Source organism: Salvelinus alpinus, chromosome 7, assembly GCF_045679555.1.
Source record: "Salvelinus alpinus chromosome 7, SLU_Salpinus.1, whole genome shotgun sequence".
NCBI classification, from domain to species: domain Eukaryota; kingdom Metazoa; phylum Chordata; class Actinopteri; order Salmoniformes; family Salmonidae; genus Salvelinus; species Salvelinus alpinus.
This window is the reverse complement of record NC_092092.1, coordinates 13,613,826-13,628,211: the sequence shown is the minus strand read 5'-3', so window position 1 is coordinate 13,628,211 and position 14,386 is coordinate 13,613,826. Positions and strand designations below refer to the sequence as shown.

Sequence of the window (14,386 nt, the reverse complement as noted above, 5' to 3'; positions counted from 1 at the left end):
AAGGAGCGGCGGACTATGTCTTTTTGTAAATTACAGCTGGTGCACAATATCTAAGGAAGTCTTCAGCTATTGCTCGACTGAGGTAGAGTATCTCACGATAAGCTGTAGACCACACTATCTACCTAGAGAGTTTTCATCTGTATTCTTTGTCACTGTTTACATACCACCACAGACTGAGGCTGGCACTAAGACAGCATTGAATGAGCTGTATTCTGCCATAAAAAAAACAAGAAGACGCTCACCCAGAGGTGGCGCTCTTAGTAGCCGGGGACTTTAATGCAGGGAAACTGAAATCCATTTCACCAAATTTCTATCAGCATGTGCAACCAGAGGGAAAAAAACTCTGGACCACCTTTACTCCACACACAGAGATGCATACAAAGCTCTCCCTCGCCCTCCATTTGGCAAATCTGACTATAATTCTATCCTCCTGATTCCTGCTTTCAAGCAAATATTAAAGCAGGAAGCACCAGTGACTAGATCATAAAATAAAAGTGGTCAGATGAAGCAGATGCTAAGCTACAGGACTGTTTTGAAAGCACAGACTGGAATATGTTTCGTGATTCCTCCGATGGCATTGAGGAGTACACCACATCAGTCATTGGCTTCATCAATAAGTGCATCGATGACGTCCTCCCCACAGTGACCGTACATACATACCCCAACCAGAAGCCATGGATTACAGGCAACATCCGCACTGAGCTAAAAGTTAGAGCTGCGGGTTTCAAGGAGCAGGACTCTAACCCGGAAGCTTATAAGAAATCCCACTATGCCCTCTGACGAACCATCAAACAAGCAAAGCTTCAATACAGGACTAACATCGAATAGTACTACACTGGCTCTGACACTCGTCGGATGTGGCAGGGCTTGCAAACCATTACAGACTACCAAGGGAAGCACAGTCGAGAGCTGCCCAGTGACACAAGCCTACCAGATGAGATAAACTACTTCTATGCTCGCTTCAAGGAAAATAACACTGAAACATGAAGGAGCGCACCAGCTGTTCCGGAAGACTGTGTGATCACGCTCTCTGCAGCCGATGTGAGTAAGACCTTTAAACAGGTCAACATTCACAAGGCCGCAGCGCCAGACAGATTACCAGGACGTGTACTGCAAGAATGCGCTGACCAACTGGCAAGTGTCTTCACTGACATTTTCAACCTCTCCCTGTCCGAGTCTGTAATACCAACATGTTTTAAGCAGACCATCATAGTGCCTGTGCCCAAGAACACTAAGGTAACCAGCCTAAATGACTACCGACCCGTAGCACTCACGCCTGTAACAATGAAGTGCTTTGAATGGCTGGTCATGGCTTACATCAACACCCTTATCCCAGAAACCCAAGACCCATTCCAATTTGCATACCGCCCCAACAGATCCACAGATGATGTAATCTCTATTGCACTCCACACAGCCATTTCCCACGTGGACAAAGGAACACCTATGTGAGAATGCTATTCATTGACTACAGCTCAGCATTTAACACCATAGTGCCCTCAAAGCTCATCAATAAGCTAAGGACCCTGGACTAAACACCTCCCTCTGCAACTGGTTCCTGGACTTCCTGACGGGCCGCCCGCAGGTGGTAAGGGTAGGTAACAACACATCTGCCAAGCTGATCCTCAACACAGGGGCCCCTCAAGGGTGCGTGCTCAGTCCCCTCCTGTACTCCCTGATCACTCATGACTGCATGGCCAGGCACGACTCCAACACCATCATTAAGTTTGCAGATGACACAACAGTGGTAGGCCTGATCACCGACAACGACGAGACAGCCTACAGGGCGGCGGTCAGAGACCTGGCCGTTTGGTGCCAGGACAACAACCTCTCCCTCAACGTGATCAAGACAAAGGAGAAGATAGTGGACTACAGGAAAAAGAGGACCGAGCACGCCCCCATTCTCATTGACGGGGCTGTAGTGGAGCAGGTTGAGAGCTTCAAGTTCCTTGTTGTCACCAACCAACTAACATGATCCAAGCACACCAAGACAGTCGTGAAGAGGGCATGACAAAACCTATTCCCCCTCAGGAGACTGAAAAGATTTGGCATGGGTCCTCAGATCCTCAAAAGGTTCTACAGCTGCACCATCGAGAGCATCCTGACTGGTTGCATCACTGCCTGGTATGGCAACTGCTCGGCCTCTGACCGCAAGGCACCACAGAGGGTAGTGCAAATGACCCAGTACATCACTGGGGCTAAGCTTCCTGCCATCCAGGACCTCTATACCAGGAGGAAGGCACTAAATATTGTCAAAGACTTCAGCCACCCTAGTCATAGACTGTTTTCTCTGCTACCGCACAGCAAGCGGTACCGGTCCAAGAGGCTTCTAAACAATTTCTACCCCCAAGCCATAAGACTCCTGAACATCTAATCAAATGGCTACCCAGACTATTTGCATTGCCCCCCTCTTTTACACCGCTGCTACTCTCTGTTGTTATCATCTATTCATGATCATTTTAATAACTCTACCTACATGTATGTATTACCTCAACTAACCGGTGCCCCCGCACATTGACTCTGTACCGGTACCCCCCTGTACAGTGTATAGTCTCGCTATTGTTATTTACTGCTGCTCTTTAATCATTTGTTACTTTTATTTCTTATTCTCATCCATACTTTTTTATACTGCATTGTTGGTTAGGGGCTCGTAAGTAAGCATTTCACTGTAACAAAACCTGTTGTTTTCCGCGCATGTGACTAATACAATTTCATTTGATTTATAATTTGGTTGCAGGATGCACCATAAGAAGGTTTTGAGAACACAGAACCAGGGCCCATATTCAGGGCCCAGGATGCTCTCGAATTACTCTGAATACGCTCTGTAAGTACAGACCCAGAAATTCCCAAAGAGAGAGGTAGATGGCACTTTGTTCATGCTCTTGAAGAAAGCCTGCCAGTGATGTAATTATAGCTGTGAATCATTATTGAGTCATTGTGGGCCATTTTGACTGATGAAGTCCGTTTCAGATTTCTTGGCAGAAAATGGCTGACAGGACATCACTATCAGTCATTCAGATAATTTATGTCAGTCCATAGTATCTTAGATGTTGTATTACAATATGTTTTTGTAAGATACAGTACTACTTCATGGTCTCTCCCTATCATTTAGGACTTGCTTTACTCTGCACTAGTGTCCAGGGATTTGAGAGACAGATAGGGAGAAACTCGATAGAGGAACCAGACAGAAAAATACATATCGCTTCCTACATCCCTCCCTTCCTTCCTGTCTCTCTGGCTCAGCACAGAACATGGGTCCTGTTCCAACATTTTATGTCTCTCTGGCTCAGCACAGAACATGGGTCCTGTTCCAACATTTTCACATCTCTTCCTTCATGTCTCTGGCTCAGCACAGAACATGGGTCCTGTTCCAACATTTTCACATCTCTTCCTTCATGTCTCTTTGGCTCAGCACAGAACATGGGTCCTGTTCCAACATTTTCACATCTCTTCCTTCATGTCTCTCTGGCTCAGCAGAGAACATGGGTCCACTAGGTTTAGGCTGTGTCATAAACTCTGTGGCTGGATTTATTTTTGCTTCATTGTCATGCCAATCGTGTGGTTTTTTTTTCTCTCTGAGGAGGAAGTTAGCAGAAAATGTTTTTCCCAGGAATAGACCACTACTCATCTCATCTCTCTGCAGACCACTTCTACATCACTAATCATCAACCCTTCTCCCCCCTCTCAATAGCAAGGCTATGCTCACTGAGTCTGTACATAGTCAAAGCTTTCCTTAAGTTTGGGTCAATCACAGTGGTCAGGTATTCTGCCACTGTGTACTCTCTGTTTAGGACCAAATAGCATTCTAGTTTGCGCAGTTTTTTTGTTAATTCTTTCTTTCCAAAGTGTAAGTAATTCACTTTTAGTTTTCTCATGATTTGGTTGAGTGTAATTGTGTTGCTGTCCTCCTCTATAACAATAATTACATAAATACGTACCCACACACATACACAGTTCCAGTCACGGAGGCAGTGATTACAGAGTAAAGGCACAACTCTTCAGTGGCATCCCAGCGATTGAGCCCACTGATCTCACTCACACAGAACTACCCTACACCTTGAGCTCTTTCTCCCCTCTCTCTCCAGATGACATCCTGCGACTAGTGAGGTCTGGCTGCCCGACAACCTTCCCGCTCAACCCCATCCCCTCCTCCCTTCTCCAGACCATCTCTGGAGACCTTCTCCCATTCCTCACTTCCCTCAACAACTCATCCCTGACTACTGGCTACGTCCCCTCTGGCTTCAAAATTGCCCAAGTTGCTCCCCTCCTCAAGAGAAACCAACACTCGCCTCATCTGGTGTCAAAAACGATTGACCTGTATCCCTTCTTTCTTTTCTTTCCAAAACACTTGAGTGTGCTGTCTATGATCAACTTTCTCGTTATCTCTCCCAGAACGATCTTCTTGACCCTAACCAGTCAGGCTTCAAGACGGGTCACTCAACTGAGACTGCTCTTCTCTTTGTCACGGAGGCTCTCTGCACTGCCAGAGCTGACTCTCCCTCCTCTGTTCTCATCCTCCTAGATCTAGCCTCTGCCTTAGATACCGTGAACCATCAGATCCTCCTCTCCACCCTCTCAGGGCTGGGCGTCTCAGGCTCTGCACACTTTTGGATTGCATCGTACCTGGCAGGTGACATGGAGAGAATCTGTGTCTGCACTACGTACTCTCACTAGTGGTGTCCCCTGGTTCTAGGCTCTCTTCTCTTCCCTCTATACACCAAGTCATATCCTCACATTGTCTCTCCTATCATTTCTATGCGGATGACAATCAACTACTTTTCTCCTTCCCCCCTTCTGACACCCAGGTGGCGACACGCATCTCTGCATGCCTGGCAGATATATCAACTTGGATGTTGGCCCACCACCTCAAGCTCAACCTCGACAAGACGGAACTGCTCTTCCTCCCAGGGAGGCCTGCCTGCCTGCTCAAAAACCTCTCCATCAGTGGTTTACAGCTCCACAGTGTCGCCCTCCCAAAGCGCAAATAACCTTTGCGTGACCCTGGACACCACCCTGTCGTTCTCTGCAAACATCAAAGCAGTAACTCGCTTCTGCAGGTTCATGCTCTACAACATCAGTAGAGTAGGACCCCACCCCACACAGGAAGCAGTGACTCACTCCGGCAGGTTCATGCTCTACAACATCAGTAGAGTAGGACCCCACCTCACACAGGAAGCAGTGACTCACTCCGGCAGGTTCATGCTCTACAACATCAGTAGAGTAGGACCCCACCTCACACAGGAAGCAGTGACTCACTCCGGCAGGTTCATGCTCTACAACATCAGTAGAGTAGGACCCCACCTCACACAGGAAGCAGTGACTCACTCCGGCAGGTTCATGCTCTACAACATCAGTAGAGTAGGACCCCACCCCACACAGGAAGCAGTGACTCACTCCGGCAGGTTCATGCTCTACAACATCAGTAGAGTAGGACCCCACCTCACACAGGAAGCAGTGACTCACTCCGGCAGGTTCATGCTCTACAACATCAGTAGAGTAGGACCCCACCCCACACAGGAAGCAGTGACTCACTCCGGCAGGTTCATGCTCTACAACATCAGTAGAGTAGGACCCCACCCCACACAGGAAGCAGTGACTCACTCCGGCAGGTTCATGCTCTACAACATCAGTAGAGTAGGACCCCACCCCACACAGGAAGCAGTGACTCACTCCGGCAGGTTCATGCTCTACAACATCAGTAGAGTAGGACCCCACCCCACACAGGAAGCAGTGACTCACTCCGGCAGGTTCATGCTCTACAACATCAGTAGAGTAGGACCCCACCTCACACAGGAAGCAGTGACTCACTCCGGCAGGTTCATGCTCTACAACATCAGTAGAGTACGACCCCACCTCACACAGGAAGCGGCGCAGGTCCTAATCCAGGCACTTGTCCTCTCCCGTCTGAACTACTGCAACTCGTTGTTGGCTGGGTTCTCCTCTTGTGTCATCAAACCCCTGCAACCTTCCCAAGTACTCTCATGTCACCCCGCTCCTCCGCACACTCCACTGGCTTCCAGTCGAAGCTTGCATCCACTACAAGACCATGATGCTTACTGACGGAACAGCAAGAGGAACTGCCCCTCCCTACCTTTAGGCTATGCTCAAACCCTTCACCCCAACCCCAGCACTCCGTTCTGCCACCTCAGGTCTCTTGTCTGTGATATGTGGTTGTTCCACCTAGCTATCTTAAGATGAATGCATTAACTGTAAGTCGCTCTGGATAAGAGCATCTACTAAATGACAAAAAAATGTCAAATGTTAATTAATGAGGGTGTTATTACCAAAGAAGAGAACCCTGTCTCTGCTGTTCAGTGACATTGGTTTTAATATATTTGGCCTTAACATGGAGGACATTTCAGGAATAATTAGGAACAGACTTGGTTTTGTTTTTGATAAAGACATGGATTCTTTCTTGCCAACAAATTTGGTGTAGTTATTTTCATATCAAAGGCATGTAATCTCATGTCCTTGCCGTTACAGCTTGTTGTAGGCTGAAAAGCATAAGTGATGTGTTTGTAAAGGCACAGATAACCCATCCATGCCCTGACGACTGCTCAGAGCATTGGAATGTTGTTGCCAGTCAAAACAAAAACACTGGACTAGGCCTTCCAAAAATTATTCTAGTCATGCCCCCCCCCCCAAAAAAAAAGTTTTTGGGTTGATAGCTTGCTGCCATATTTTTTAAAAACCACACTAAAATATAAAATATATACTTTGATAAGTTAATAAATTAATACTGACATTAAATTACAGAACAAAATATGGACAAACCTGTAGGAATTTAAGCCAAGAAGACAAGAGGACACTCCCTTAACTTTGGGGAACAGAAAATACCCCCCCCCCCCCCCTCCGCTCCCATATCCCGGGAGATCTCCTGCCTCCCTCCCCTAGTCCCCCATCCCTTACTCCTCTGTCCCCCTCTGTCCTCCCCTCTCTCTCTCAAACCACCATCTGCTCGCCCCAGCACTTCCTACAGCCCACATATACCGCAGAGACAAAATACACCACAATGCGAACACGGCGGCAGCCAGGTAGACTTTATACAGGCAGGCAGTAGAGTTTGTATTGCTCTAGGTTGCAGCATGCGTACCACTTGGTCTTCTAGATCATGTCGCCAATCACCGGTAGATACAGCACCGCGGCTGCCATGTTGTGAATTAGGTTGCCCTCCCAAGATGAGTACGAGGTCCTGCTTGTCTAGGAGGGTGATGAAGAAGGAGGCGAGGGTGAGGAGCCAGAAGAGCACTGCCACGAACAAGATGAAGTGGATGGAGCTTTCGTATTTGTTGGCGGCAATTGTGATCCAAAGTCCAGCTCGGAATAGGATTTGGAGGATTTGGATGAAGTTGAGAAAAGTCTTGAGGAAGTCCCGGAAATGTTTGCTCACCTCCGGCTAGGTGGGTGGGGGGGGGGATCTCTGCTCTGGAGAACACTGGGTCCTTTTACTGAGTAGGACAGGGGCTTTCATTCTAACACTGACTCAAATAAAAGAGAGAAAAAGGAGGGTAGATTGCTTATTAATAGGTGGTTAGAAGTGTAAAATTTGTCAGAGTTGTTTTTTCTTCTACACAGACCCAGGTACAGCTGATCTAGGATAAGGGCCCATGTTCATAAAGCGTCTCTTATTCATTGTGAGAAAAAGTGCTAAACTGATTCTAGATCAGCACTCCTACTCTGGGTATGATTTGTTAATATGGGCACAGAAATTCCCAAATAGAGAGACAGATGGCACTTTGTTCATGTTCTTGAAGATACTGAAAGGGAAAGGGGGTACCTAGTCAGATGCAAAACTGAATGCATTCAACCGTAATGTGTCTTCAGTATTTAACCCAGCCACTCTGAATCAGAAAGCCTGCCAGTGATGTAATTATAGCTGTGAATCACAGTCGAGTCATTGTGGGCCATTTGGAATGATGAAGTCTGTTTTAGATTTCTTGGCAGAAAATGGCCGACAACACATCCCTATCAGTCATTCAGCTAGTTGATGTCAGTCCATAGGAACAGTATTAGTTTTGTAAGCTACAGTACTTCACTGTCTCTCCCTATCCTTTAGGACTTGTTTCACTCTGCACTAGTTTTTAGAGGTTTGAGAGAGACAGACAGGGAGAGACAGATAGAGAAAAGACAGGTAGATGAGACATGAGAGAGAGACACATCCCCACCCCAACCCCTCCACAAACAAACCCTGGCCACACCCTATACAGGCCCCCACAGATCAGTTTATTCCCCTTCTACCCCTGATCAAATTTCCAATTGGCTATATTTACCATACGACATACCACATATTCACCCTGCACACCCTAATTGACAAACTAACAAAGGCAAAATCTTCTCACGCTTTGTTGATTTTTCTTTAACTAGGCAAGTCAGTTAAGAACAAACTCTCATTTACAATGACAGCCTAGGAACAGTGGGTTAACTGTCTTGTTCAGTGGCAGAACGACAGATTTTTACCTTGTCAGCTCGGGGATTCGATCTAGCAACCTTTCAGTTACTGGCTCAACACTCTAACCACCAGGCTACCTGCCGCTTTGTTGAGATCCCGATTGGCACAGTGGGCTAAGGCACTGCATCTCAGTGCTTGAGGCGTTACTACAGACACCCTGGTTTGAATCCAGGCTGTACCACAACTGGCCGTGATTGGAAGTCCCATAGGGCGACGCACAATTGGCCCAGCATCGTCCGGGTTTGGCCGGTGTAGGCCGTCATTGTAAATAAGAATTTGTTCTTAACTGTCTTGCCTAGTTAAATAAAGGTTAAATGTAAAAATAAAAAATAAAAAGCTTTTGACTCAATTTGGCATGAGGGTCTGCTAAATAAATTGATGGAAAGCGGTGTTGGGGATAAACATACGACAATTTAAAATCCATGTACACAAACAACAAGTGCACGGTTAAAATTGGCAAAAAACACACATTTCTTTCCACAGAGCCGTGGGGGGGAGACAAGGATGCAGCTTGAGCCCCACCCTCTTTAACATGTACAGTGCCTTTGGAAAGTACTCGGACCCCTTGACTTTTTCCACATTTTGTTACGTTACAGCCTTATTCTATAATGGATTGAATAAAAAAAATCCTTCGCAATCTACACACAATACCCCATAATGACAAAGTGAAAACAGACTTTTAGAAAAATTTGTGCTAATTAAAAAATAAAAATAAATATCATATTTACTTAAGTATTCAGACCCTTTACTTAGTACTTTGTTGAAGCACCTTTGGTAGCGATTACAGCCTTGAGTCTTCTTGGGTATGACGCTACAAGCTTGGCACACATGTATGTGGTGAGTTTCTCCCATTCTTCTCTGCAGATCCTCTCAAGCTCTGTCAGGTTGGAAAGGGAGTCTTGCTGCACAGCTATTTTCAGGTCTCTCCAGAGATGTTCAATCGGATTCAAGTCCGAGCTCTGACTGGGCCACTCAATGACATTCAGAGATTTGTCCTGAAGCCACTCCTGCGTTGTCTTGGCTGTGTGCTTAGGGTCGTTGTCCTGTTGGAATGTGAACCTTCACCCCAGTCTGAGGTCCTGAGTGCTCTGGGGCAGGTTTTCATCAAGGATCTTTCTGTACTTTGCTCTGTTCATCTTTGCCTCGATCCTGATAAGTCTCCCAGTCCCTGTCGCTGAAAAACATCCCCACAGCATGATGCTGCCACCACCATGCTTCACCGTAGAGATGGTGCCAGGTTTCCTCCAGACGTGGCGCTTGGCATTCAGGCCAAAGAGTTCAATCTTGTTTCTCATGGTCTGAGAGTCTTTAGGTGCCTTTTGGAAAACTCCAAGTGGCTGTCATGTGCCTTTTGCTGAGGAGTGGCTTCCGTCTGGTCACTCTACCATAAAGGCCTGATTGGTGGAGTGCTGCAGAGATGGTAGTCCTTCTGGAAGGTTCTCACATCTCCACAGAAGAACTGTCGAGCTCTGTCAGAGTGACCATCAGGTTCTTGGTCACCTCCCTGACCAAGGTCCTTCTTCCCCAATTGCTCAGTTTGTTCAGCTCTAGGAAGAGTTTTGGTGGTTCCAAACTTCTTCCAAGAATGATGGAGGCCACTGTGTTCTTGGGGACCTTCAATAATGTAAAAATGTTTTGGTATCCTTCCACAGATCTGTGCCTTGACACAATCCTGTCTCTGAGCTCTATGGACAATTCCTTCAACCTCATGCATTGGTTTTTGCTCTGAAATGCACTTTTAACTGTGGGACCTTATATACACAGGTGTGTGCCTTTCCAAATCTTGTCCAATCAATTGAATTTACCACAGGTGGACTTCAATCAAATTGTAGAAACATCTCAAGGATGATCAAAGGAAACAGGATGCACCTGAGCTCAATTTCGAGTCTCATAGCAAAGGGGCTGAATACTTATGCAAATAAGGTATTTCAGTTTTTTATTCTTAATACATTTGCAAAAATGTCATTATGGGTTATTGTGTGTAGATTGTTGAGCTTTTTTTTTGTTATCCATTTTAGAATATGGCTGTAACCTAACAAAATGTGGAAAAAGTCAAGGGGTCTGAATACTTACCGAAGGCACTGTACAGCCATAATATGACATTTGAAGTGTCTTTTGTGAGTGTAATGTTTAATGTTCATTTTTAATGTTTATTTCACTTTTGTTTATTATCTATTTTACTTGCTTTGGGAATGTAAACCTATGTTCCCAACCCCTTTGAATTTAATTTAATTGAGAGAGAGACCATTGAAGTGTTAACTGGTCTCGCCCAGTCTACTCTAGTCCAGTTTGAGTCCATACAGGAAATGTCTCTCTGGTTGAGTAGCCAGAGTAAATATCACTGGGCTGGCACTCTAACTAATCTGTCTGGCTTTATATGTGTTGAAGTGCCCTTCTCCCAGGGTTTCTCTCTGTCACAAATGCTCTCACTCGCTCATTCTCTCTCACTCTTTATATTTTCCTCACACGATCTCTCTCTCTCGTCCCCGTCTTTCTTCTTCTCCCTCCGTCTCTGTCCTACCTCCCCCCTTCTCACTTTATTTCTTAGTTAAGATGGTAAAACACAATCTCATCTCACTCTCTCACACACTCACTCACTCACTCACTCACTCACTCACTCACTCACTCACTCACACACACACACACACACACACACACACACACACACACACACACACACACACACACACACACACACACACACACACACACACACACACACACACTAGGCAGCAGCTCCGACACACACTTAGTTCCTTGGCAGACGCTCTTAGGTACAGTGTCTTGCTCTTACAGTCAGTCCATACATGGCTGAGTCCAAATATCTGGTTCTGACTAGAGAGAAAATCTGAGAAAACGACAACTCCTTTATGCAACACAAGCAAAGCTGTCAGTTTCCCCAAAAACAAATCAGATGCACATAACTGTACTTTTGGGACGAGGATCATTGTAAGGGATCAAATGAAAAGTATTTGTTACTGATTGAAGTTGTGAGCGTAGGAGGGGTGGAGTGAGCAGGTCTTATTGAGGAGGGAAGGATCTACTTTGTTTCTGTCTGAGCTGTTTGCTTGGCCTGTGCTGCAGACCCATCACTTATGACTCTCTCTCTCACACAAACACACACATAGATTTACTTTATATCCCTGCAATGCATCTGTTCAACATTAGCCTTACCATTCCATCTTGTGTTTCGTGTCCTACAGTCTACTCAGGGCTCAGCAACCAACATTTTCACAATGCTTCCTTCCTCCCTTGCTTCATGTCTCTCTGGCTCATCACAGAACATGGGTCCTGTTCCAAAATGTAAATATCGCTTCCTACATCCCTCCCTTCCTTCATGTCTCTCTGGCTCAGCACAGAACATGGGCCCTGTTCCAACATTTTCATCTACACCCCTCCCTTTCTTAATAATGTCTCCCTGGCTCAGCACAGAACATGGGTCCTGTTCCAACATTTTCACATCTCTTCCTTCATGTCTCTGGCTCAGCACAGAACATGTGTCCACTAGGTTTAGGCTGTGTCATACACCCTGTGGCTGGATTTATTTCTGCTTCATTGTCATGCTTTGTGTCTTTTTGCTCTCTGAGGAGGACGTTAGCAGGAATTGTGTGTTTCCCAGGAATAGACCACTACTCATCTCATCTCCCTGCAGACCACTTCTACATCACTAATCATCAACCCTTCTCTTCCCTCCCCCTCCACATACACACCCTAAACCCCCACCGTTAATTCCTGTAAGAACTGCCACTTTCCCAATCACTATGATCTTTATCTCTCTCTCTGTCTCTCTCTCTCTCACACACACACACACACTCTCAGATATAACAATAATCACATAAATTCATACCCACACACACACACAGTTCCAGTCACAGAGGCAGTGATTACAGAGTAAATGCACACACTCTTCTGTCTTTCATGTGGCTGTGTGGCATCCCAGTCACCCCTGCTGATTGGTTAAGCCAGCCTGTCTCAGACAGGAAGTAGCTGAGGGCTCCCCACCCCAATCTGCTCCCCACACCAATCTGGCTCTCATTTTGGAAACCAACACCATAATCTTGAACACACACACTCACATAGACACACACACATAAAAGTAGGGCCAGACAGAGTTTGCAGAGGCATACTTTTCAGATTAGAAAAAACTCTGGAAATTGTTATTATTGAAAACAAACAGGACTACTGTAGCCAATGCTTGACTTGGACTGAAATAGGTTCCGGTAGTCATTATGTGTGCCGGTACACTTTATATGTAGGTGCAGGAGCTCCATAATGCTTTTGAGCTAATATTCTATAATAGGAACAGGAGCTCAAGCAGCAGAACGTTTGAGATGCTGGTACTCAGCTCCGGCATTAATGACATTGTTATTACCAAAGAAGAGAACCCTGACATTGGTTTTAATGCATCAACATTTGGTCTTAACATGAAGGACACTTTAATTAGGAACAGACTTGGTTTTGTTTTTGATATAGACAAGGATTCTTTCTTGCTAAAGGAACACTTAAAAACATTAGCAACAAATATGGTGTAGTTATTTTCATATCAAAGGCATATAATCTCATGTCCTTGCCGTTACAGCTTGTTGTAGGCTGAAAAGCATAAGGTGTTTGTAAAGGCACAGATAACACGTCCATGCCCTGACGACTGCTCAGAGCTTTGGAATGTTGTTGCCAGTCAAAACAAAAACACTGGACTAGGCCTAGCAAAAAAGTATTATAGTCCAACAAAAAAAACACACAAAAATATAAAATATATACTTTGGTAAGCTACTGAAATGATACTGACATTAAATTACGGAACAGAATATGGACAAACCTGTAGGAGTTTGAGCCAAGAAGACACTCCGTTTTGGAGGACATAAAATACCCCTCTCCACCCGTGTCCTCTCCCCTATCCAGGGAAAGCTCTTGCCTCCCTCCACCAGTCCTCCGCCCTATCCCTCACTCTGTTCCCCTCTGTCCTCCCTTCTCTCTCTCTCAAACCACCGTCTGCTCACCCCGGCACTTCCTACAGCCCATATACACCGCGGAGACAAGATACACCACAGCGCCCAGACATGCGAACACGGCGGCAGCCAGGTAGACTTTATACAGGCAGTTGTGTTTGTATTGCTCCAGGTTGCAGTATGCGTACCGCTCCGTTTTGTAGATCATGACGCCGATCGCCGGTAGATACAGCACCGCGGCCGCGATGTCGTGAACAAGGTTGCTAAGCAACCACCGGTCCCCTCCCAAGATGGGGACGAGGTCCTTCTTGTCCAAGAGAGTGATGAAGAAGGCGGCGAGGGTGAGGAGCCAGAAGAGGACTGCCACGAACAGAACGAAGTGGATGGAGCCTTCGTATTTGTTGGCGGCGATTGTGACCCATAGTCCAGCTCCGAATAGGATTTGGAGAATTCGGATGATGCCGAGAAAACTCTTGAGGAAGTCCCGGAAATGTGTGCTCACCTCCGGCTGGGGGGGCATCTCTGCTCCAGCGAACACTGGGACCTTTGACTGAGTAGAGCAGGGGAGTTCAATCTACCACCGACTGATAATTAGGACAGAAAAAACGGAAAAGTAAAAAGGAGGGTCGATTGACAAATAAATAGGTGGTTAGAAGTGTAAAATTTGTCCGCGAGTTTGTCTTTTCTTCTGCACAGCTCGGGGTTTTGAAATTAGGACGATTGTGTGTGTTTCGTCTTTTCCGTTTCCGTTCCACTCCCCCCTCTCTCTCGGGGGTTGGGGTAGGAAACCGAAAGGGGAACCGATTCAAATTCAAAGACCGCTCCTCCTCTCAATTCAATTCAAAGGACGTTATTGCCATGGGAAACATATGTTTACATTGCTAAAACAAGTGAAATAGATAATAACCAAAAGTGAAAAACAATCAGAAATTAACAGTAAACATTACACTCACAAAAGAATATAAGCATTTAAAATATTATATTACGACTCTGT

At 45.9% G+C, this 14,386-nt stretch overlaps 1 protein-coding gene and 1 pseudogene across 1 annotated transcript; both read right to left on the bottom strand.

The window, feature by feature from the left end:
* Window positions 1-6,939: 6,939 nt before the first annotated feature.
* On the bottom strand, window positions 6,940-7,630 carry LOC139580298 (MARVEL domain-containing protein 1-like; annotated as a pseudogene).
* A 5,192-nt stretch (window positions 7,631-12,822) lies between these two features.
* Window positions 12,823-14,177, bottom strand: LOC139580494 (MARVEL domain-containing protein 1-like). The gene has a single exon (XM_071409239.1). The coding sequence runs from the start codon at window positions 13,910-13,912 to the stop codon at window positions 13,424-13,426; it is 489 nt and encodes a 162-aa protein (XP_071265340.1). The 5' UTR covers window positions 13,913-14,177; the 3' UTR covers window positions 12,823-13,423.
* Window positions 14,178-14,386: the final 209 nt, after the last annotated feature.

Excerpts from the sequence above, each read along its gene's own strand:
- LOC139580494 (XM_071409239.1), bottom strand. The coding sequence starts at position 13,912 with ATGCCCCCCCAGCCGGAGGTGAGCACACATTTCCGGGACTTCCTCAAG.